At 40.2% G+C, this 23,800-nt stretch overlaps 1 protein-coding gene across 11 annotated transcripts in view; it reads right to left on the bottom strand.

Moving 5' to 3' along the window:
- Positions 1-1,598: 1,598 nt before the first annotated feature.
- Positions 1,599-23,800, bottom strand: part of MITF (melanocyte inducing transcription factor) — a 227,183-nt gene continuing 204,981 nt past the window's right edge. For 5 of the 11 annotated variants that reach the window (XM_053296529.1, XM_053296521.1, XM_053296523.1 and 2 more), the window contains exons 4-11: positions 23,675-23,707; positions 20,916-21,002; positions 19,320-19,415; positions 16,052-16,169; positions 11,833-11,907; positions 10,355-10,430; positions 8,879-9,026; positions 1,599-6,518 (exon numbers count right to left, since the gene is read on the bottom strand). In XM_053296529.1, coding sequence (XP_053152504.1) covers positions 6,114-6,518; positions 8,879-9,026; positions 10,355-10,430; positions 11,833-11,907; positions 16,052-16,169; positions 19,320-19,415; positions 20,916-21,002; positions 23,675-23,707 — 1,038 coding nt within the window. In that variant the 3' untranslated portion in view covers positions 1,599-6,113. The remainder of the gene's footprint in view (positions 6,519-8,878; positions 9,027-10,354; positions 10,431-11,832; positions 11,908-16,051; positions 16,170-19,319; positions 19,416-20,915; positions 21,003-23,674; positions 23,708-23,800) is intronic. The other 6 variants (XM_053296522.1, XM_053296532.1, XM_053296524.1 and 3 more) reach the window with 6 other exon arrangements.

The raw sequence follows: 23,800 nt of genomic DNA, 5'->3' as shown, positions 1-23,800 counted from the left end.
CCAGCCACCCGCCCGCCCAAGTCCTCACCCGATTCTGCCATTGAAAACAAAGAGAGGAGCTACCGAAAAGAGCTCCTCTCTCTATGAAGTTCTGCCGGCTACTGAGCCTTTGCGCGCGCGCATGCGCGCGCCGCAAAGGACACCGATCACCGGAGGCCCGGTCTACCCGCCGGGAAAAGGCCAGGTAGACCGAGCCTCTGGCGATCGGCGTCCTTTGTGGTGCGCGCATGCGCGCGCGCAAAGGCTAGCCGGCAGAACTTCATAGAGAGAGAAGCTCTTTTCGGTAGCTCCTCTCTTTGTTTTCAATGGCAGAATCGGGTGAGGACTCGGGCGGGCGGGCGGGCGGCTGGGAGGGAGGGAGGGCTGGAGGGCGACAGCGGCAGCAGCCACAGTGGTACCATTAGTTTGGGGCTTAATCTGCTCGCGGCGGGGGGGGGGGCGGCTGGTTTCCAGTGCCCCGTTATTCTGTAAAATATGGCCTCTGGCAGGGGCAAAGAGGCGGGAGGGGTAAGCAAGCCCTCCCGCCATTAAAGAAATACCCCCCCCCCGAACCAGCCAGGGCCGAACCGGTCCGGCAGTTCAGCCATTCTTTAGAATGGCCTCCGGACCGGTTCGGACACACCCCTAAGAGGTGGTGGGGTTGACCAAGATATATATTAGCAAATACAGTATAAAGAATAGCAAACACAAAAATGTGCATTTCAAATCAAGAAAAATCATCAAAAGATCTGGTTTCTATCCTAACACACTTGTAGTACAGACACACAGAACTTCAGAGGAAAGAATATCGGCCTAGCATTGGTCTAGGATATGAGCCGAGCATTGGTCTAGATCTAGAATATTCAGCCTAGCAACTCTAGAAGTTTGCAGAGTTGCACAAAGTTATTGTGTGACTGCTTGTGGAAGACTTTCTCCAGGACACAAACAAGCTTGTGCAACAGAGTGTACAACCTGTTGTTGTATGATGTGCAAGTGTCCACGTCTTCTGCTAGCACACAAACTAGCCTGGAACAGATGTATCTTTGTGCAATGTGATTGAGCGATGTCCTTGCACTAGTGCAATACTAGTCTGGATATAGACCACTGTATACATTAAGAGGACTGTTGTGCAGCTCTGTTAAGGGATAACCCAATGGTTAGCGCTTTCCCTACTCTGCACAAAATGGATCCATATTCTGCCATTAAATACCAGTGATTTTCAAACACAAGCTAATTAGGAAGGACTAAATATTTAGTGAGGCAGAAGGCAATTTTTCTCTTTACACCAGAAGCTTGTGAGTGAACTTGCAGGGTGAGGTATACCATATCTGATATTACGAATGAATAAAAAGGTTTCTAGAGGGTTAGGTACTGCAGACCAACCCTCTAAGTGCTAAGTGGATCCAAATGAAGAGTTTCATTTTAAACTGATGGAAAAGAAACAAGGATCTCAGTATTAACAAGATACAAAAGAAATGATTCAGGAACAAAGCAGATTCCTTTTTGCTCAAACCAAGACTTGATGTGTTCTTCCAGTTCACAAGACAAAGCTGGAACATCATTTTCTGGCTGAAATCAAAGGTAATATTCATTTGCATTATTCACAAATTATGCAGCCATTATTTGAAAAACAAAATGCTTTAATCCATCTATTAGGAACAGTTCAAATTATTTAATCAGCTTACATTAATATTGATCCATAATTTACAGTGCTATGGACCATACACAACTTATTGCTGTGGCCAACAGCAGGTGAAAAGATCAATAACAGCATGGTACTAAGCATCCAGAACAAGAGGCAGTAATTCATGTCACTTTTTCAAGATACAGAGGCCTTTTTATACCATCAATTTCCATTTTTCACCAGTGCATTTTATATCCAAAATATGGTAAGTGCATTATTTTGTGCTTTGCTCTTTCTCCTATAGACTACCTAAAGGCTTTATAGGCATCGGAGTTAATATTGCTTTATCTATCTCTCTAGCTATCTCTATCTATCTAAAAGTAGTAAGAAATCCATGGCACTAACATAACTTTCATGGTTATAGTAAAAGTGAAAATTGTAAGGATGTGCCCAAATTGTTTCAGTGCTTCATTAGCGAGGCAAGGTTGCAGTGGTGGGTAGCTTTAAGAATGCTTTAAAAATGAGGCACGCAGGTCCTTACCTGCTCCTCTGCCACCCCACCGCTGTTCCGGTCATGGTGCTGTCCTTCCCAAAAGGATAGACACGGCTGTGCCATGACCGGAACAGTGGGGGAGGAGCCTCATACTGCTCTCTGTCCCCACCCCTGCGGCTGCCCAAAACTACTCGTACACATCCCTAGAAAATTGCTCAGGACTTCATGTATCTGGTTAGCTGTCTCATGACGGTTTCTATATTTTTGGCATCTGGGCTCACATAATAATTGAGCCAGTTTTGGATGATATGGCTGTGGGCAACTGCAGGTGAAGTGAAGGTTCATGGTCACATAGGTATGTCTGAATTGCTCAATCATGCCACTGATATGGGAGCAGATTCCATGTTTTCCCCCACACATGAATATGTAGGGGCAAGCACAATACACCAAGTGTTGCACCCTCTTCATACCCTGGGGTGTATAATCCAAATTGTTCATTTTAAAGAGAAGATGTATCACAGCAATCACACTTGTTTTCTGCAATGTTCTACTATTTGTAAGGAATCCCTTGGTGCCTTTTTCTTAAGATGTGCGAAATACTTCTGTGGCCCTTGTTTCCAAATAAAGATAAATAAATAAACTTCATCCAAAGGCTTAATTTATGCTTGCAAAACCTTGTCAACTCTTCTTATTATGGGATGGCAAGAACTGCATGTGTATGATATGAAACCTCACTCTTCAAATAAAGGGGATCTGGTATGAGGAAATCCAAATAAAATTAGGTGGGAAAAGTGCAATGGATTATGGGTTGAGAAAGGTAAGCATATCTTAACAGAAAATGTGGAAAACAGAATTATCTGGTTGATAGGAGCCATAAGTCTCAACCAGCAGAAACCTAAACCTGGTGGATCACATTTCTAGTATAAATGTGGTGCGGTCAGCTAAGTGCCATGGTTGAGATTGCAATCAATTCAGTCAAAGGGTAAGGATCATCTCATTGTTTCCAAAGTGTCTTTATTTCCTGTGACAAAACCTACAAAACTGATCACTGTTGTGTAGCTTTTCTTAGCCCATTTGGCTGGGAAATATGGCTCATTTCTGAGCTATAATCAAGGTTTTGGCTATGCTGCAACCCCACAGTTACAAAATCTGATACATATTCAGTGCAGAGCTCAGCATCCTAAAAAATTCAGGTTTATTTTCTTTTTAAAACAAAGGACAAGTTCCTAGCCCTTTGGTTTTAAATCAGGCTTGGAAACATGTAAACAGTGGCTGATTAATTCTCCATTGAGGGGAGGCCGAGAAGATTTTTAGTGTTCTGGTTGTTGTGGAGTGTGCATGCGTGTGGAAGGGATACAGTTTCAATCCTGATACCTCTACTGACTGAATTACACCTAACAGATTGTGCAAAATAGGCAAATATATAAGCTTGCTTAACCGTGCATAATTGGCACTATTTGTACTGACATCAAAATCCTGCATCAAGAAAAGCTAAATTGTGAAGAGCACACACCACTTCAGCTCTCTAATTACTATTTACTTTTTAAGGTATAGGCTACAACCTTGTAGGACAATACCTTCTTTGAAGAAGACTATGAACATCTGGGCTAGGATTTGAACCTAATTCTCCCATACTGAAATCATGCATCCTCTCCACAATAAAATTCTAGCTACAGTATTTTGCAGACAGTATTTGGCAATTACAGACTGCACATTCACCACTGAACCTGCAGCATGTTCAGATGTGCCTAAACAGTAATATCCAGATGATGCTGAAGAGAAGGAGACTTGCTGTGAAAACTATGCCAACCAGTTACCATGGCAAGAACAGAGTTCCAATTCCTGCTTCTATAACAGAGACTGTCACCCATGAAAATAATCAGTGCTCAGGTATAACCAATCTGAAACAACACACACGCACACACTACTCTGAGTAATTACTAAGTGAAAGATATTTTCAAGTTAAGAGAAAATATGTTCCTATTTTTCCAGTCAGAGTTCCTGCCTCTGATTATTTTGTTTTCCACAGGGATCCTCAAGAAAGTTGTAAAAGTGAAATTAGATTCAGGCTTTGCCCCCACAGTTAACTGGAAAAAGAGCACAATTCAACCTTAGTGGGATGAGGGGTGGGGGTTTCCAATAAAATTTCAGAAAATGAAATGGTAAAGAAGCTAATTGCCATTTGGACTTGTCTTGTACTTTGCAATATGCTGACCACCATTTCACACTGGAGTTCTCAAGACTTATTAGCTGACCATTGCCCAGATTTCCTGGGCACTTAAGCAAAGATGGCACAAAAAAGAAGTCAAAGACTTCAATAAATATCTCAGAGTTAGCAAGGGGTTGGGGTGAAGAACTGGAAGCTCTTGCTTTATGACACAATGCTACACCCAACTACCACAACCCTAACACCCTCCTGCAAATTTTCTCATATGTCATACTTCAGTCAGTTCATGAAGGATCTCTATGAAGACCACGGCTAAGTTTAAGGCACTTCATTCCGAATGAGATATGCTTCCTTGCAAGACAACTGGTAGCCGCTATGGAGGAAGCCAATAACTTGCTCAGCTGGTATGACTATACAACCACTGTATAAAATATTTAGGCATGATAATTGTACAAGTATCACTACTGTTATTGCATAGGGCTACGCTGGAGTAGATAATGCACAGAACATGCTCTTGTAACAACATTGTTGCATGTTAAAATCTTAACAACATTGGGATCAAGTAACAGTTACCTGCAGATATAGTCATTTTTTTTCCAACCTTGATGCTCAAGAATCTAAACAGATGCACTAAGGATATAGCAACTGTATTTCCAAGCATATTACTATTTGACCTGTATCACTAAAAAATAAATATGTTAAGTTCAGGGACACGCCCCACCCCCCATTTTGTTTTATACAGAGCTCCATTTTGTTAACTAGACTAAATTTGTACTATAATTTAAAGATCTGTCCATGTTAAAGCATTTCTTCCAAGTGAGACTGTAATTTACAATATAGTCACAAAACCACTCTTGAAAAGACAGGAACCTGCACAAAAGCTTACTTTGAAGAGTGTACAAAGAACGCAAAATAACCCCTCCAGTGGGGTTTCAAATGTCAAAAAATGTAGATGCAATAGCTAGAGGCATATTCTCACAAATAAAATGCAAATGTACTCTAAATGAAAAATAAAATAACTGAAAAATTCATGCAAATCAGATAACTGTACAATGCTATTTTCAAAAATAAAAATAAAACCCAACATTCAGTTGACAGAAAGTACAATTTTTTTTGTTAAGAGTTGAAATGTACACCAGTATTGCACTGATGTGCAGTCTTGCACACACCCAAACAGTTTTCTTGGCATGATTAAAAGTGATTTTAAAAAGAAGAATTTGAACTGTAAGTTAGAAGGATTTTTCCCTGACTCAAGGGCCAGGAGAGAGGGGAAAAAAAAGCTTTAAACACCATCTTTGTCTGGGTATTTCCCACCTTCATTTCTTGCTTATACTTTAATCCACTATGAGTTAGATTCTAAACAATTGGCCTGTTTACATATATGCATTATATAATGCCTTGAGAAAGGTTAAATTGTGTTAACAGGTACTGTATCTTTAAAAGCAGGCACTATTAAATCAACACAAATAGTTCGCAACATTTGGTTTTTTGGTTTCTTTACATTCTTCTACAATTCATTTCCAGGTTAGTGGGCATAACTACAGTTGTACTCAAGCTTCACCTTGAATGGATCATGGACTTGTGGATTTGTATATCTCTATTGCTTTCAAGTAGACACAACTTGTTTGAAGTTCTTGGTGAATCTGGTTCATAGATGCAGTACAATACTTTGGAAGCATTGGTAGCTTTAAAATAGAATATACAAGTCTCTTCAAACATTAAAAAAGTCACATACACTGGGCTATATGAAGATTTATATTAAAAGATAGTTATTAAGAAAAAAAGCAAATTACTTAATCTACTGATCAAGAAATAAAGAAGTTCACAAAAGGCCTTTCTAATAATATCCACTAACAGGCGTGGTCAGTATCTTCCATGCTGACACTGCTCCTTCGGCTACTTGTTTTTGAAGCCCCGGGAGACACTGATGAAAGGAGTGGGTCAGTAACTCCAACAGGAGAGAGGGTATCGTCCATCAAGATGTCTTCCAGTTTGGATCCCAGTTTTGTAGGGACAGTGTAAGTGCCAGCTGCTGATTCAGTCACATTTGCCAAGCTGTCATTGAAAGTGATGGTGCCATCAGTAAGGTCAAGAGTGGTTGTGCAAGACAGCTCTGGGTGATGTCGCAAGATCTCTTGGCTGCAGTTGTCGAGGATGGGCTCCTGCTTGATAATCCTGTTTACCATCTCTGGTGAGCAAAGGCCTGTAGATGGGACAATGGAAAGTCCATGTGCTCGAGCCTGCATCTCAAGTTCCTATTGTGAACACACACACATACACATAAAATTAGAAGCACATAATATACCAAAAAAGTGACGATTCTGGAAACTAAACAGCTTCTCACTTTTCTGCAAAACATAGTAAACAATTTAGAAAGCTGAGATGAAGTTCATCATTAATAGACACACATCACTTTCAGCTTTTCTTGAGTGACTTGTAATGTTTGGTGAGTGCACTTTTATGCTCCTTCTTGTCAATAAGAACAAAACTGTTGCGAAACTGGGCAAAGATTAAACAGGATATAGGCTTGGCTATATCCCCACTTACCCTTTTTTCATTCTAGGGAATTTATAATGAGATTATTCATAAGGAATATACAGAAATGGAAAAACAATGAATATTGTAAGATTATGGGTTTTCTTTTTGAAAAATTGAGAAACATGGAGAGAGACTGTGTCTGAACAATACATAATACATAGTAGTAGTACCACATTTTGGTTCAATAGTAGTAAACCCTTTGGTTCCATATTTTAATATTCAGCTGTTATTACAATTCATAAGACAGCATGAGGTCAATAGAAATCTAACAACAACATTTGAGAAATGCAGTAACTACTTAAAAAAGCTACACAGGATTGTTGTCTATGTTAACTGATTTACTATTACAAGATTATTCTGGAAGTAATGGTATTTTATGAAGCCAGACCTCCCAGACAAACCGATGGTAAATTTTAATGCATCACACTATAAAGGAATAGTGTGTGAGGAAGGAGATACAAATACACAAAGAGCCTATCTGTATACATAACTCTAGAATTACCATCAAATTTCATTTTGACTAAAATACCAGGCAAATGTCCCTGCTTGAGCAAAATATCCAAGGCAGGGGTTCCCAGCCTCCGGTACTCCAGATGTTGCTGAATTACAACTCGCACCATGCTCAGCCACAGTAAACTGTAGCTCGGGATGATGGGAGTTGCAGTTCAGCAACATCTGGAGTACCACAGGTTGGAAAGCCCCGATCTAAGGAATTTTAAGGGAAGCGAGATGCTCCCTTAAAACTAGCAACACTTCTTGGGTACATAAAAGGGGTGCCTGTGTCACACATTCATAAAATTCACAACATTGTTCATAGAATATAAAGCAGCATATAAAGATCTTCATTTTGTTTTCTTCTAAGGCAGTGATTAAATTTGACGCAGGGCAAGGTTTGAACTTTTTATTAAGTATGCAATCCTCTGCATATTTACCCGAGAATAAGCCCCACTGAACATAGCAGAACTTACTTCCAAGTAAGTACAGTGCTGGATTGCACTGTAAATCTATGAAGATGAAGTCAATATTTATTTCAGTGTTGGCGTCCAACCACATCTAAGTCAATAACCTGGGACAACAAGGAGTTCTGCTGCAGTTCTTCCAGTCAATCCCCTCTCCATCTCCATATTCAAGTGGTCTATTATTAGAGTCACCCTTGACACTGAGTGGAAAAGAAGCTGGGTTAGGGTTCCCCCACCCGATTTTTATTTGTTCTATTTATGGTATTTTGGAGTATCATCTTGAATGTATCTGGGGAAACCAGACTCTCAATAGTGATTTTAAACAAGTTGGGCAGGATCCAGATTAATTCCCATTGAAATTAATGGGATTTAATTGAGTCATCGTGCAAATAGTAACAGTGCTTAGTCAGAACAAATTTGATTTGGATCCTGCCCATCATTTGGACCTTTGTAATTTGTTATGAACAGCTACTTACATCAAAATGAAACAAAACATTACAGCCGAAAAGTGGCCAACACCGAGGCTAAAGACTAATTTAGAGAAGAAAGTTTTGTGTACACAACAGAAGATGGACAATTTTCACCAATTTCCCCTTCCTTCAAGAGACACAAGAGCTCTGTGTCTCTTGAAAACATGTCCCTAAGGGTCCCACAATCCTCAGGGACATATTTTCAGGAAACATAGTGGGCTCCAAAGTGAAAGTGCAAAGATAAGTGAAAATTGCCATTCTTCCCATTGCATGTCTGAAACTTTCTGGATGTCAGCAAACTTAAAATCACATCTAGTTTGGTCTTGAGGAATCCTCACTAAGCTCTCAAGAGCACTAGGTTTGCCTGGAGTACAGTTTGAACCAAACTGATTCAGACAATGATGGCCACCTAGCATGTGTTTGTGTCATCCCCTCCCTTCAAACCTACGAGGGACTGAACTAATGTCAACATATGCCAAAGTTTTTCAGTGTTAATGATGTGTTGATGGTTGTGTTCCAAAGCAGCTATGGAACACATCAATCAACTCTTTTCAAGACAGATTAATATTAAGGGTATTATAGGACTACTTTTCCATGGAAAGCCTACACACATGCATCTCCATCATATTTATATATTAATAATCAAACCTGTATTCTGAGCAAAAGATGCCTGTTGGCATGTTCCAATTTCTTTTGTCTATTCTCTAGTTCTTTTGTACGTTGCTGTTCTCTTTGCAGCTTGCGGATATAGTCCACAGAGGCCTTTAAAATAGTTCCCTTATTCCAACGCATGTCCCTGCAAAATGGACACAAATCAATAACACCACCACCACAACTTTATTTTGGAGTCACCCCATAACAAATTGTTTTCTGGGTGGCTCACAACACATCATTAACACATCAAATAAAAACACAAAACATATTAAATCACAACAAAAATGGTGTGTGTGTGTGTGTGTGTGTGTGTGTGTGTGAAAGAGAGAGAGAGAGAGAGAGAGAGAGAGAGAGAGAGAGAGAGAGAGATCCAAAATACAAAGCAATTAAAAAACTTGCTTAAAGTCAGTTTTAAAAGTCAAATCTAAAATTCAAAATTTAAAATCTAAATCTATAAGGAAGCATAGGGAGGGAAACACAGAAACAAAGTTTAGATAACAAAACTACAACTACACAATGGAGGAGGGATCTTTGGAGTTTAAACAAAATAAAAATGAAAAGTATCTTTACTACACTAGGGGGAGCAGCAGGTTAACTTATTGCCTGGTAGTTTACAGAAGAGATTTGGTTTCCTACATCATCTATGCCAAGAAGTCAAAACAAACCCCCCAAATTGAACCTAGTTCCATATTTGACCTTTTCTAGTGGCTTTGTGTAACTCCCTCTGACCTCCAAGCCCATCTGTGCAAGGAAAAAAGAACCAGGGCCACATTCTGTTTGCTGCAGAACAAACCTGTCTGGCTTAAGTGGTATCCTAAAAAACTGATCACTTGTTTTTTTAAAAAATTCTAGCTGGTTTAAACAAAACAAAAAGGACTTATTATATATTCACTTCCAAACAAGGATATTCATACAGCAGATTTAGTGCTGATGTGTAGCAGTGGAGGCTACACCTCACTGTAGTGGACAGTCAGTTACCCTTGGCATTCAACAAGGTGTTCATCTGTAATTCTGGGTTTTACTCAATGTAAATTGGGGTGTGAGCTACAAACCCCAATATGGGGCCTCAGGGAAGATTTATATTCTATGAAAGTCACACTGGGATGCTTCTGGGTGCTGTAAAAGCAGTCACACTTTCCATAACACTTAAAGAGGGCTTAGGTAGACCTACTTTTTCCTTTTCTTTTGTTTGGGAAGGCAATATTCTGTATGCTCACTTTTGCCTTTGCATGCAATCATGAAAAGAAGAAATCCAGCTTATGTTCATTAGATAGTATGATGGGACCAAATATTTTCCTACAAATATTTAGGAGACAAATGTATAGCTAGTATGCAACAGCCTTACATTTGTGCCTTGTGCCCAAGAATATCCCCAAACAGAAGATGTTCCAACAAAGTTGGAAGAATTCATTTTTTTCAAAAGCAATTCATCCACTGTTATCATTGATTCTATAACATGACAGTACTTACGGGTCATTTGACTTGGGTATCAAGGTGCCAAGTTCTTTTATACGATCATTAATATTGAATCGTCTTCTTCGCTCAACTTTTAAGAGACCACACACATTAGTAATCACTGACAGAGTGGAAGAAGCATAAATGTTACAAAGCTCTTGAAAATTTAAGTATTGCTAGCACTGTTTAAGAATTTTACTGAAGAAAGGAATAGAAAGGACCACTTGCCTGCCCCCAGTTCACAAAGTCTGGCAGATCCACAGAAGGAAAGAACAAGTTGGAGAGAGCACTAGTTCTGTTGCATGTCTCTCAATTGCCACATTTTTTTTTTAAGAAAGCAGGAAGAAAAATTACGTTTCTTCTTCCAAGCATATAATTTAACTCCCTCTTGGAAGTTATTGGGGAGTTCTGTCTATTAACCAGATAGTCCTACATTTTCTAAGAAATAGGAAGTACACTAAAAGAGATATATTAAATGAATTAACATATGCTCGCTATTCTTGATGAATTTTTAATCCATGACCCAATAACATACAAGAATGATCTTGTTTTGCTTTGGCCACAAACCTCTCTTTCTGGTAAGTTTTCAATTATTAAATTTAGCTATTAAATTTATAATCTACTATAATGGATCACATTGTCCCATAAAACCTCTTTCACACATCTATTGGAGAGATACCATAAATATGTGGCCCTTGGCTTCCTTTGTGTGTGTGGCCCATCCCACCATTATAAGACTTCCTGTGTTCCATTCAGTTTTAAACACCCAGCAATGTGATCCAAGAAAAAGAAGAGTTACGCAGCTATTATTTCAGATGAGCTGAAATATATACAATTCAAACATGCAATGGAGAATCCCAATGGTCTAAGATTTGCATCTGAAGATCTTTCAAAAATAGAAGCCTTAAATATATTTTTCTCTCATAGTCCATTTCCCTGGCTAAAAAAATTGGCAACTGACATTCAGAGCAACTAAGTATGGATGCACCAAGACAATGTCTGCACTACAGAGTGCTTCCTTATTACTGCTGTGACTGTGCACACAGTGGGTACGGGAAAGGGGGGCTAATTTCAATGCTTTGCTTTAGCTCCGTGCCCTGTGTCACCCCAAAATACATTCTCTGCACAACCCTCAAGGACATATTTTTGTGTGACAAAGGGAACTTCCACCACCAGAAGAAAGCATCAAAATTCACTTCTCCGTGCTGCGCACCTGACCCTGTGCAACTAGGAACACTTGTGCAGCATGGACATGTTTTCCTGGTGCATACACAATCAGTTGCTCTGGATGTCAACCATTGAGAATGGGAATTACTGGAACTTCAACTGCACAAGCACTACAGAAATGTAAGGAATTTAAGCAAGAGTACAAAGTCCTTTTGGTCCAAGGATTATGCAGGAAGATTCTCAGAAGACTGTAGCTAAATATTACATCTCCGACAATGGCAATGCCCTAATTAAATACTAACCATAAAGAGAAGCAATAAACTTACTCAAATTGTGATTGTCTTTCTTTTGTCTCTCTTTGGCCAATGCTCTTGCCTCAGACTCTGTGGGAAATACACATGCTGTGCATGTTAACGAAGTAGTTAGAATTAGGGAAATGTACAAAAGGCAATGTTAGCAAACCAAACATTCATGTATCTCTGGCATATGTTATTTTGCATGCACTATAGCTCAAGAATGGGTCCTAAGCATTTGCTTACACATCTTTCTATAACATCAGAATAATATCCCTGCAATCTTTCTGGTATGATGTTGCAACAGAATATTACAAAATGCTGTTCAGGTTCTCACTTTTTTAAAAAAAGCCTCTAAAAGTGTAAAATATATAAATATCTTTTAAAAAATCAGTAAAAAGCACAAAATACATCAATAGTAACCAACAGTGACCAAGAGATCACATGACATCAACTAGTCCCAAATGCACATTGAAACAAGTAATAGTTGTCAACCACCAGGAGGTGGCCAGGAGGCATGCAGCTTCACACGCTTCCGGAGACAGGGAATTCCAGAGCCAGTCACAGGCCCAGAGAAGACTCTGTTATGCATATTCTATAATGTACAGTGATCGTTCCCCACACCCTAGAAGGGTTAGAAGCCACAGCCAATCTAAATACTATCAGGTATTGATTTGTTCATGATAATGAAATTAAATCGAACTCCTCCATTTTCTCAATTTGTTTGGCAGTGACTAACAAAGTTTATTTTATTAATTACTATTAATTATTATTATTGATCAACAACAACAAGAGCACTTTATTCACTAGGCCATAATGGTTGAGCCATTGTAAACCTCAGATCATTGATTGATCACTTCAACTGGGACAATCTTGTTATTAATGAGATTCCAATAGTGATTGCAATCTCTTTCCTAACACATTTTAAGATTATTTCAGATGGCACCTTCTCAGGGAAAGAAGTCACAAATTCAGAAATAAATATTGCAGTTGGGAGCTAGCTCAGTGGAAGTGGTTTGCTAAAAGCCACTAATGAGTCCATGGAGATAAGATTGGGATGTTCCAGTTCATAGCTCTTAGCCACTATGCTACACCAGCTCTCAGAAGCACTATGCAGGGCTATAATGCTGCTGCCTTCAGGGAACCCAAAAACATGAAGCGGGGTGAGGAATTCCATAAGTTGACCAATGGGGGCTGAATCCCACAGGGAAAATTAAGCAAAAAAGTCAGAATAATTGATAAAAGACCTGTGCCGACCCAGCAGCTAACAAGAGCTTTGCTTATTTTGTGGTGGGGAACAGAGCAGAGCTTATCTATGGAGGAAGTAGCCCAGCTGAGCTGAGATGTGCAGAAACCACTGGTTCACAATCAGAGCAACTGAGCACTTTCAGAGGATGTTGGCCAAGTGAAAAACTGTTGCACTAGCTAGTCGTGCGAAGTCTAGAGCTTGCATTCAGATTAGTGTGGTCCTTTCCATGAAAGGCATTACTATCTAGCCGTCATTCTAGAATAACATCTCGCTTTTTTCTAACTACCAAAACTCAATGAAAACAGCAAACTAATTTGTGAAGGTCAAGCACGCAAAATGTATAGTGGATCTTTTGTGTCAAGAATTCTTAGGTTACATTCCAAGTTAGGGTAATAAAAGGCCCTTTATCATAAACACAAAATAATGAACAAATGCAACATCTTCCTTACTGATGCTTCATAAAACACAATGGTACATTATCTTTGTGGGCTGTGATGATGTTCATCGTTAAAAATAAAAGGCAAATACTATATATATTGGAGCTGCGTTCGGCACTCATGACTTGCCCTATCCATGCAGAGATGCAATTGCAGCTCCATACAATGTGACTAGTACAATGAACTTTCTCAGATATTTTGACATTTCACGTTTCAACACAGTATCATTTATTTTCAGAGTACACTATGTGAACTGCTTAGATATTGCCTAATCCAACTTAAAGAAACTTAAAGTTAATACAGTCAATCAGGCACCTCCAGCTTGCCATAGTTCTGAACAATATTTTCTCATGATTTTCTATATGTAACAGAGAACGTCTCTATTCACACACTATGTAACCAACGACTATGCCTCTGATTATGTGGCTAAGAATGGCAGGGACCAGACCAGTTTAGGGGTGTGCACGGAACCGTTCTGGGCAGTTTGGTCTGAATTTAAACTGAATTCGAACCGAACCACCTGTCCACAAACTGGTTCACTAGAACTGGCCATCAGTTCGGTTTCTGAATTCAAACTGGGTTGAGATGCCTGTAAAGGGGAATCCAGTAAGGATTCACCTTTACAAGAAAAAGGGGATCTCTAACAACTAAAAAGGGATTGAGAGAGTGGGTGAGAGTGCACCTTACCCACAGTGGAGGTGGCGGCTCCTCTAGGCCCCAACAATGTGAGCCAGCAGGGTCCCAGTTCTGGCCTCCGCGCATGCATGGAGGCCATTTGCATCCACATATAAATAAGCAGCAGCTAGTGAAAACTCCATCATTAGATGGGTACTGACTTTGGATACATTATTATCCAACAAAAAAAGATTACTTTGGATTTCTTTCACCTCCATTGAGAAACCTTCAGCATATTCAACTTCTTCCAACTTCTATAGAGACTATTTTAGTATCATGTTATATATATGTGAGTGTAATTTTAACAATTGAGTTTTTAACTCTCTCTCTCTCTCTCTCTCTCTCTCTCTCACACACACACACACACACACACACACACACACACACACACACACACACACACTTTCTTTAACAATTGTCTGCAGAGGCACTGCACCCAAGGAGTGTTTCACTCTGTGATCTGGATTGCTGGCTATCCAGCAATCTGGAACTCAGGGAAGAACTCTGCCTGGGTATAGTGTTTATGGGTATAGTGTTTGTTCCCCACCAGGAAAAGATGCAGAAGAGGACAACCGAGATAATCAGGGGCCTAGAGCACATTTCTTGTGAGGCGAGGCTACAACTTCTGGGAGTTTTAGTTTAGAAAAAAAGTGAGTAAGGGGGAGACATGATAGAGGACTCCCAAATTATGCATGGTGTGGAGAGAATAAAGAGAGAGATAGGAACATCAGACTATTGGTCCATCTAGCTCAGTATTGTCTACACCAGGGCTGCTCAACTTCGGTCCTCCTGCTGATGTTGGCCTACATCTCCCATAATCCCTGGCTGTTGGCCACTGTGGCTGGGGATTATGGGAGTTGTGGTCCAAAAACTGCTGGGGGACTTAAGTTGAGCAGGCCTGGTCTACACAGACTGGCGGTGGCTTCTCCAAGGTTGAAGGCAGGAGTCTCTCTCAACCCTATCTTGGCATTGCTGGGGAGGGAACTTGGAACCTGGCATCTCCAAGATAGGGCTGAGAAAGATGCCTGCCCCCGCACACACACACCTCACACACACACCCCTCACACACACACTCCACTAGAACCAGGAAATTTGGTTCCTGATCGTATGGAAATTTGGTTCCTCATTGTAAGGAAATTTAGGGCCGACAAAAGCAAGTACTTTTTTTACACAGCACATAATTAAATTGTGGAACCCTGTTATGGGATGTGGTGGCAGCCACTAGCTTGATGGCTTTGAAACGGGCTTAGACAAATTCATGGAGGTGAGGTCTATCAATGGCTACTGGTCTGGTGGCTACAGGCCACCTCCAGCCTCAGAGACAAGATGCCTCTCAATACCAGTTGCAGGTGAGCAACAGCAGCAGAGCGGGCATGCCCTCACCTCTTGCCTTTGGGTTTCCCAGAGGCATCTGGGAAACAGGATGCTGGATTAGATAGGCCTTGGGCCTGATCCAGCAGGGGAGTGCTGTTTGGGGAGTTCTGGCAGATGTGGCTTTGGAGCAAACAGATGTGAGGGTGGTCTAGCCAGCCATTCCTCCTCCCCCTGTACACTGTTCCTGGGTAGATGAATGACTGAACAAAGCTCTACTGAGTGAGACTCCCTTAAACTATTTAAAAATGGAACTTAACACATGTATGGAAATCTACTGATAGGTATTTAACCATGAGAATTAAGGAAACCTCCGTGTTCAGAAGACGTGTGCCCCTGCAAGTCAAATATGTTGAAGCAACAACCTTTATTCCCTATTGTGGGCTTTCCAGAAGCATCTGGCTGGCTGCTATTAGAGGCAGAATGAAGGAACAGATGAAGCTTTGATATGATCCAGGAGAGGGATTATGTTCCTAACAGTTATTAGAAAATCATGTTTTTTAAAAATAGCCTTATTTACCTGTAAGTTCCCTTTTTATATTAGGAAGGTTAGCAGGGCAAGAATTGCTGATGTTGAGACCTGGAGGAGGCATACCTTGGTTGCCATAAAGATCCACCAGATTGCCAGAGACAGGTAACTGGAAAGGATAAAAGAGGATATGGATTATTTGCCAGATTTCACGCAGAATCCCAATGGCATAGAAAGACAAACTTTAATAATTGCAAAGGATTTTGTATTAGTGCCCCCTTTCCAAATGTAACTTCATATAGGCTGTGTAAGTAGAATGCATGAATATGGATCTTTTAAACAAGTGTTCAGAAACTGAAACTGGTACAGAATGCAGCACCAGGGTGCTATGTGGTGCAGGCCACTTGGAGGACAACTCCAGTTTTATGACAATTCCTTTGGCTTTCTTTCAGGCCCAATTCAAAGTGCTGTTTTTTAACTGGGGTTGGTTCAAAATGCCCCTACTTTTGCAAATCCCATTCCCTGGCTGTGAAAATACTGAGGATACTTTGGAGATTTTTGGAAGGATGGCATAATCTGAGAAGGGGAACTCACTGCCACTGCTGGAATTCCAGGTGGCAGCTGGCAGTTGCCATTTTTCTTCCCAAAAGGTACCAGAAAAATAATACAAGATAAAAGCAACTGGCAGTTGCCATCTCCCTCTCCGCCCCGAAGCCCTCATCAGAGCAGTATTAACATCATCACATACTATCATTCTGGTGGTTCGGCGGAAGGCGGGGAGGTAGACCCCAGCTGTCTGTCAGGAAGAGCTATTGAGGCAAAAATAGGATCTCTTTCCCACCTTAATATTCAGTCCCATGACCCCAAAGGTAGATAGGCCTGTTGCCCTCATTTCTTCATGTCTTAAGAAGTGCCTTCTCGCTTATGACCCACCTTTCACTGTTTGAGTTGGGGTGAGTGGCTACATGGCAGAGAATCTTTACCACAGTGGCAGTGAAACTGGCTTTCCCTTCCCAGGGAGAGTTGTTTTTGCTTCAACTTTGTTCAATTTTAGTACATTTCTAGAGAGCTAACTGGTTTGTTATAAAACACAACATATTGCAGCTGACATTTTACATTTTTGCTTGGTTCTGTTGGTTGTTGAGGCTTTGTCACCCTGGTGGTTGTTTTTTTCCTTACCGTGCTTTGATTATGCACTGCTGTTTAAAGTTTACTGCAAGGTGCTTTGTGGAGCCATGTGGATCAAAAGGTAGGATTAATTTTAATAAAAAACTAGTATTCATTATTTATTTGTTTGGCAACATGGATGTGCTAACTTGCAAGACCCATTGAGATCAATAGACACACTCCCAATGTAAATGGCAGACATCCAGAGCTAGTCCTCTGTTAGTGCTACCAGGCAGGTTTTTTGTTTTGCAAATTCCCTCTTCCCTCTGAAACCTGCTGTGCTTCCCAAAAATATGTCCTTGAACACCATACAACCCTCAAGAGTGGCATAATCCTCAAGGGCATGTTTTGGGGAAAATAAAGCTATGGTTACATAGCTTTGAAACTAACTGGAATAAAATCAGAAGATTTTGGAACAACAAGTACAGTCAAGAAAGCTTGAGTGAAATGATATTGTCAAGTTATGATACGGTTACTGTGAATATGCTTAGTCTATCAAGTTAGGAAAATATAGGGAAATTATACTAACTTTTTTGAAAGCTGAATATTTAATTGGCTAACAATATTAATTTTAACTTTTGGGGTTGTTGTTTTTTTATAAGTTAAGTTGGTATATTGCTTTCCCCTCTAGTGTGTGTGTGTGCACACAATTTAGGAGTGGTATGATTTTGTAATGCAAATTTTTATCTGTTAGATTGATTGCATGCACATCTTACTTAGATTATGAAAATTAATCAAATGTGAGTTAGCCAAGGACTACACTAACCTGTGTTAAGTAAGTTTTAGTATACAGCTTTGGAGAATAATGAAAGCAAACGAGCAAAAAGGGTTTTATTTCTTTCCCTGAAGAATGTACCATGGAATTACCTGTGTAATTCTCCTGCTCCTAATATTTGTCAATACTAACATGGTACATTTTGTACACGAAATCAGAATGTGCTGCTGTTAGAAAAAGGCAACAGTCCATTTTAGATACTGTCAAACACTAACAAGAAATGCAACTGGTTTGATTATGTATGTGCCATTATCTAGTCAAAGCAGATCAAAGAAATCTTACTTGTGACCCTGAATCAGATTTATGACAGAGGTGAAGGGCCAGTGTAGAAATTTATAGCATCACATTTAATGCTTCTTATATAAATGGCACTTTAGTATGTTTGCAGTTACTTGAATAGCAATTGAGCACAGCCAAAAGTAGCAAATGGGGTCTGATCCTTTGCAAAAGAACAACAGAATCTTTGTTCTCTCGGTAGAGCTATTTATAAGCTGCAGGCAAGCAACTTCCTCTGTTGAGATTTTTTTTTAACACCTTTCATCAGGAGCCCCAATATCTCATGAATACAAACTTTAAGATCAAGTATACAAACAACTCTTTTAAAAGTGGGATAGCTGCTCTTTTTCCAAAGCAAGGATTGACCTCATGCTAATATGCCACTAAATCACAGTGAGCAAAACAAGTAATTTGGATTGCTTGTTTGAAGACAAACCTATAGACACTTGGGAATTAATCTGGAATACAGTCCTATTTCCACCATATTGACAGTGGACAGATAGGCTGTTGTATGAAGGGCACTGGGCCTATTTGTGGTACAGTTTAACCATCCACTTTGTCAAGTGTAGGAAAGTAGAGGAAGCACACACTGTAGTTGCCTAGCAATCACAAGATGTGTTTCTCAACTACTTTCATCATCTTAGCCTAAAGTTGTTGGGAAACACATTCTGACAAGCAGCCTAAACATACTTGCTTCCATGCTCTGCTTCTTCCAGAGGCAGTACAACAAACCTGCCAAAATTACATAAAAGCCAAAGACAGGTTGAGGCAAAGATGTGGCTCTGGAAACAAGAACAGGAACTGGTCCTCTGAGGAACAAGGACTTATGGTGAGGAGATTGTGAAGCTCTACTAAATAAACTAATTAATGATGAAATAAAACAAATCAGATCAGATTTGTGCAATCAGCATGTGGAGTTGTTTGTTTCTCTTACTTTGGGTGATTATATTATTGATGATATCATAACAACATTTCCATTAGGGAAGGCATCCAGTAGAGAAGGTTAGATCACAATTTTTAAACAAACCCTATTAATGTGCCTAGGCATTGTGAAATACAAGTACTGAGTCATACAGTCGAAGAAAATATAAATGGAAGTACCGTATTTGCCATTTGTAGTGCAGGATCCATTAAACCAAAGATTTCTTCATTATAACTTGATTCCAAACTAATTATGTCATCAATTACATCATCCATCTATAATGGGGGAATAAATCATGGGAGAAATATGAACAAAATTTAACTATCTCATTAAATCAGCATATATGTAGAAAGGTAAAACTGCCCCACAGTATGCTCAGCATATCTGTTTCCCAAAAATATTAAGATGCAAAGGAGAGCGAGCCAAGATTCACTCTATCAACCAAAAACGAAAACATTGGTGTCTTCCTACACTCCCAACTCTGTACTCCCATTTCTGGGTGTGTCAGGAGAAATCCCCTGAAAGCTAATATTATATGGGACAACCTGCAGGTGTGCAAATGCTCTCTGCTTCCTGAGGTGCTCCCATGATTTCCAAGATCTGGAAAGCAGAAATTATGGGATCAGTGTACTGAAACAATGCATATTATCTCCACAAATGACCAGACAAATGCACTTTGAACTTGATGGGCTATCATGGATTCCTCAGCCAAAGAATGATGGTATCAGCAATTTCATGGAAGTGCTAGAACCCGCCAGCCAAGAAGTCCTAGCAGTCTCTCAAGACCACAATTTCCAGGATTTGTGGAGGTAAATCAGGATGGTTAAAAAGTCCACAAGGCCAGCTGATTTATATCAACAGGCTCCATGAATAATGTTAATGAAGGCAGAGGGGAAGGAATGTAACAGAAGACATTTGATCAGGGATTTGGAAGACTGGCACTCCCACAAGGTCAACCTTATTGGCAATGAACATATATGAAAAACTGTCACCCCCAATGCTACACTGGATTCAGACATCATCAGTCTATTTAGTAAGAATTCCATCACACAACCCTGAAGGCTTCATCTATTTAGGAGAGATCCAGTGTGCACATAAAGCCCCCATGTGTCCAATCGTTTCTCTATTTAATGCAATGGAAAGGGTATCTCATGTAGACATACCCACTGAAATTGCAGAGCTGTCCCAGAATTGTAGTGAATGGGGCAGCCCCTACTGGCAGGAAGCTCTTGATTGGGCACTGTATGCTTAAGTGTTGGTCTCTAGAATATTCTAGTTTCTATATTTCTGGCACATACTGATCTCCTCAAATATCTTCCAGACTTTTTTATCCAGTTATTTATCTTTAGTCTCACACAATTTTTATACCTGAACTCCTATGTTCCTACAGGAAATATGTCATGCTACGATTCCAAAGGCAAACTATGCAATCCTCTATATTGTGACACTGAATACTGAAGTTAAAGAGGGATGTTTTTCATATGTTATTCAGCAACACAAAAAGCCAAGTTTGCTAGCAAATGTACAATTAACAAGGAACCCCAGCCAGTTCTATAAGCATACTTTTAAGATGCACATTTCTGAACAGTTATTTGCTACAATCACATTTGATATTGTTAGATCTAAACCTAAAAATGTAATTTCTGAAACAATCCTGAGAATACTCCAGGAATAATTAAATTATTTGTTATCACAAGGAGATTCTGTAGCTTTTCTTCAGAACATTATGGGACTGGGAATTCTGTTCTTCCTTTCAGTCCTGCATCCTCCAGTACCTGCATGCATGATGCTCGTGAATGTGTATTCAGAGTCTGGCATTCATTCTCTGCCCTGCTATTTTGTTCTTCAAATTTATAGAAGCCCTGTCAATAAAGAAAAATAAGAAAAATAAAAGCATGGGCTAACGTTAATATTAATGTGTTTTACTCTGAATGAGCCAGGGCCAGTGCTTAATGGCACAGAAGGGCAAAGCTTTTGACCACCCCAAAGGAAAGTTAAGTAAATACATACATGAAGAATATACAAAAACACAATTATTACAGATGGAGATAAGTTACTGTTCACCAACAGTAACAATGTTTTGTTTTTGTTTTTTAAGAATGCTGGGTAGAAATCCTAATCTCTTTCATCCAGTTTGTATTGGATCGAATTTACTTCCACAAACTTTTGCTGCTGACAGAGAACGGATTCTCACTAGACCTTTTGCACTAAAGAAGAAGAAACACCCTGTCAAGTATAAAGTGGGTAACTGTTTATATTCTGTTTGTTCCTCTGTGAAATTCAATGGCTGACATGCTTCACCACCTTAGGAGGACGGAGCACAATCAAACAAAGTTTACCATGCAACTGTAGCATGGAGGGGAGGGGGAAGTGGTTTTTGCTTCTCTCCCTGCCCTCAAAAGCCCTTTTCGTGTCCAGGAAAATGTCCATGAGAGTTGAAAATGTCCATGAGAGTTGACATTCACAAGCATCTTCAATGCAAAAAGGGCATTTGAGGAAGAGAAGCAAACAATACTTCCCTTTCCCCCACCCCTCATACTACAGCTGTGTGGCAAGCTTTGCGTGCCATTAGATCCTTTAAGGACAGAGCTTTTGCTCTGGCTTCCTTAGGCTGTGCAACGTCAGCCAACGTAAGCAATTTGGGTGCTATCACTCTGGTGTGCATTTCAAAGTGGCCCACAGCAAAAAAACTCAAAAACCTCAAAGCATACAACCCTCATGACTGAGGAGGAACACATGCTCTTTTTTTTAGTCTTACTTTTGTGGTTGAGTACAAACATTTGAGTGAGAATGCAAGCTTTGAAGACTCAAAGTGCTTTCCCCCCTCATGCAGCAGGTTCTCTGCTATTTCCCATTCTCTGAGTCCCAAACTACACGATGCAGATCTTTCTCAGTCATATTTAAAACTTAAAAGCAGCTGCATGGGTGCCAAACAAGGGCAATGGAACTAAAAAGGGGAGGCTTAGTTATTTTATGTATGTACTATGTTTATCTCATCTTTCCAATAAAAAGAGCCTCACAACATGAAAAAGCATTCAAACACAATAAAACCAAAGTTGCAGCATCAAACACCAGTGACAGAGACAGCAAATAAAACCATGGGGAAAGAATAACCATTTAAAAATCAGTGTACCAGGAATAATATTTATTCAACCATAATATAATATTATTACTTCAACTGTCTATAATTACAGAAGGCAATCAGAGAAGTGGCAAAGCAAGCCTCCATAAATGGAGCCTAGGCATGTCCATAGAGAAGGCCTTCTACCATGTCCCAACCAAATGACCTCAGAAGCTGGTTCAGAACCTTGACAAACTCCTTGGAAAGGTGGGGGGAGAGGGAGAGCTGGGTTTCATCTGCATATTGATGACACATTACTCCAAATCACCTGTTGACCTTACACAGCAGCTTTATGTACATGTTGCTGTGAACAGAAGCCTCCACAGAAGATCTTAACAAGCAGGCAGGTTTATATGGAAGAAGGCAGTTTTTAGGTATCCGAGTCCCAAGCCTAATATGACCTTAAAAGGTCACAATACTTTGAATTGGGCCTGAAATGGATCAGACACCACTGCAGCTGTTGTGCCAAGGGAGTCATGTGCTCCTTGTTACCAGCCAGGGGCAGAACCACCATTGTATGGATGGGTCCAATGAATCTGGCCACCACTCCCTGTGGAGCCGCCCCTTCCAACCTAGCTATGGTAACTGGATGAAGGTCAGGAAGGTCTGACATCTGACACAGGGGGCATGGCCATATGCGGAAACAGGGCCACGTGGCCCATTAGTGAGGTGCTTCAGCCAGCACTGGTTTTCCAGCTGCGAGTGTGAATGTCAACTTGTACTGCTACTACAACATTGTACTGCTACTGTGAGACACTGTAGTACATTGTACAGTGTCTGTACAATGAAATGAATTATTGAGGATAAGGAGATTGCAGAGTAACTGAATGAGAAAGCGAAACTTTGAGTCTGTCTTTACAGCAGAGGATACTGACCATATACCCGCTCCGGAAGGGAGCTTCTCAGGCTGCGAGGATGAAGAACTGGGCCTATTTGAGGAAATGAGAGAGGGTATTCTAAACTGTCTTGAGAAACTAAGATTTAAATGCCAGGGCCAGATGAAATCCACTCAAGATTTCTGAAGGAACTCAAATGTGTAATTGCTTGTCTCCTAGCAAAGATATGTAACTACAATCAGGCTCTGTCCAAGAGGACTGGAAAATAATTAATGTAACTTTGATTTTCAAAAAGGAATCCAGGGGGATCTGAGAAACTACAGGCTGGTTAGCTTAACTTCTACAATCTACAATCAGGCTCTGTCCAAGAGGACTGGAAAATAATTAATGTAACTTTGATTTTCAAAAAGGAATCCAGGGGGATCTGAGAAACTACAGGCCGGTTAGCTTAACTTCTGTGCCAGGAAACTTGATGGAAAACATACTTAAGGACAACAATGTTTAACGTACAGAAGAACAGGCCTTGCTGAAGGAAAACCAGCATGGCTTCTGCAAGGGTAAGTCTTACCTCACTAACCTTTTGGAGTTCTCTGAGAGTGTCAACAGGCAGCTGTCAAAAAATGGTAAATACCATGCTAGGGATCATTAGGAAGGGGACTGAAAATAAAAATGCTAATACGCCCTTATACAAATCTATGGTGCG

Source organism: Hemicordylus capensis, chromosome 2, assembly GCF_027244095.1.
Source record: "Hemicordylus capensis ecotype Gifberg chromosome 2, rHemCap1.1.pri, whole genome shotgun sequence".
In the NCBI taxonomy this organism is placed as follows: domain Eukaryota; kingdom Metazoa; phylum Chordata; class Lepidosauria; order Squamata; family Cordylidae; genus Hemicordylus; species Hemicordylus capensis.
Note: the sequence above shows the minus strand (reverse complement) of the source record. Positions and strands in the feature narration are given on the sequence as shown.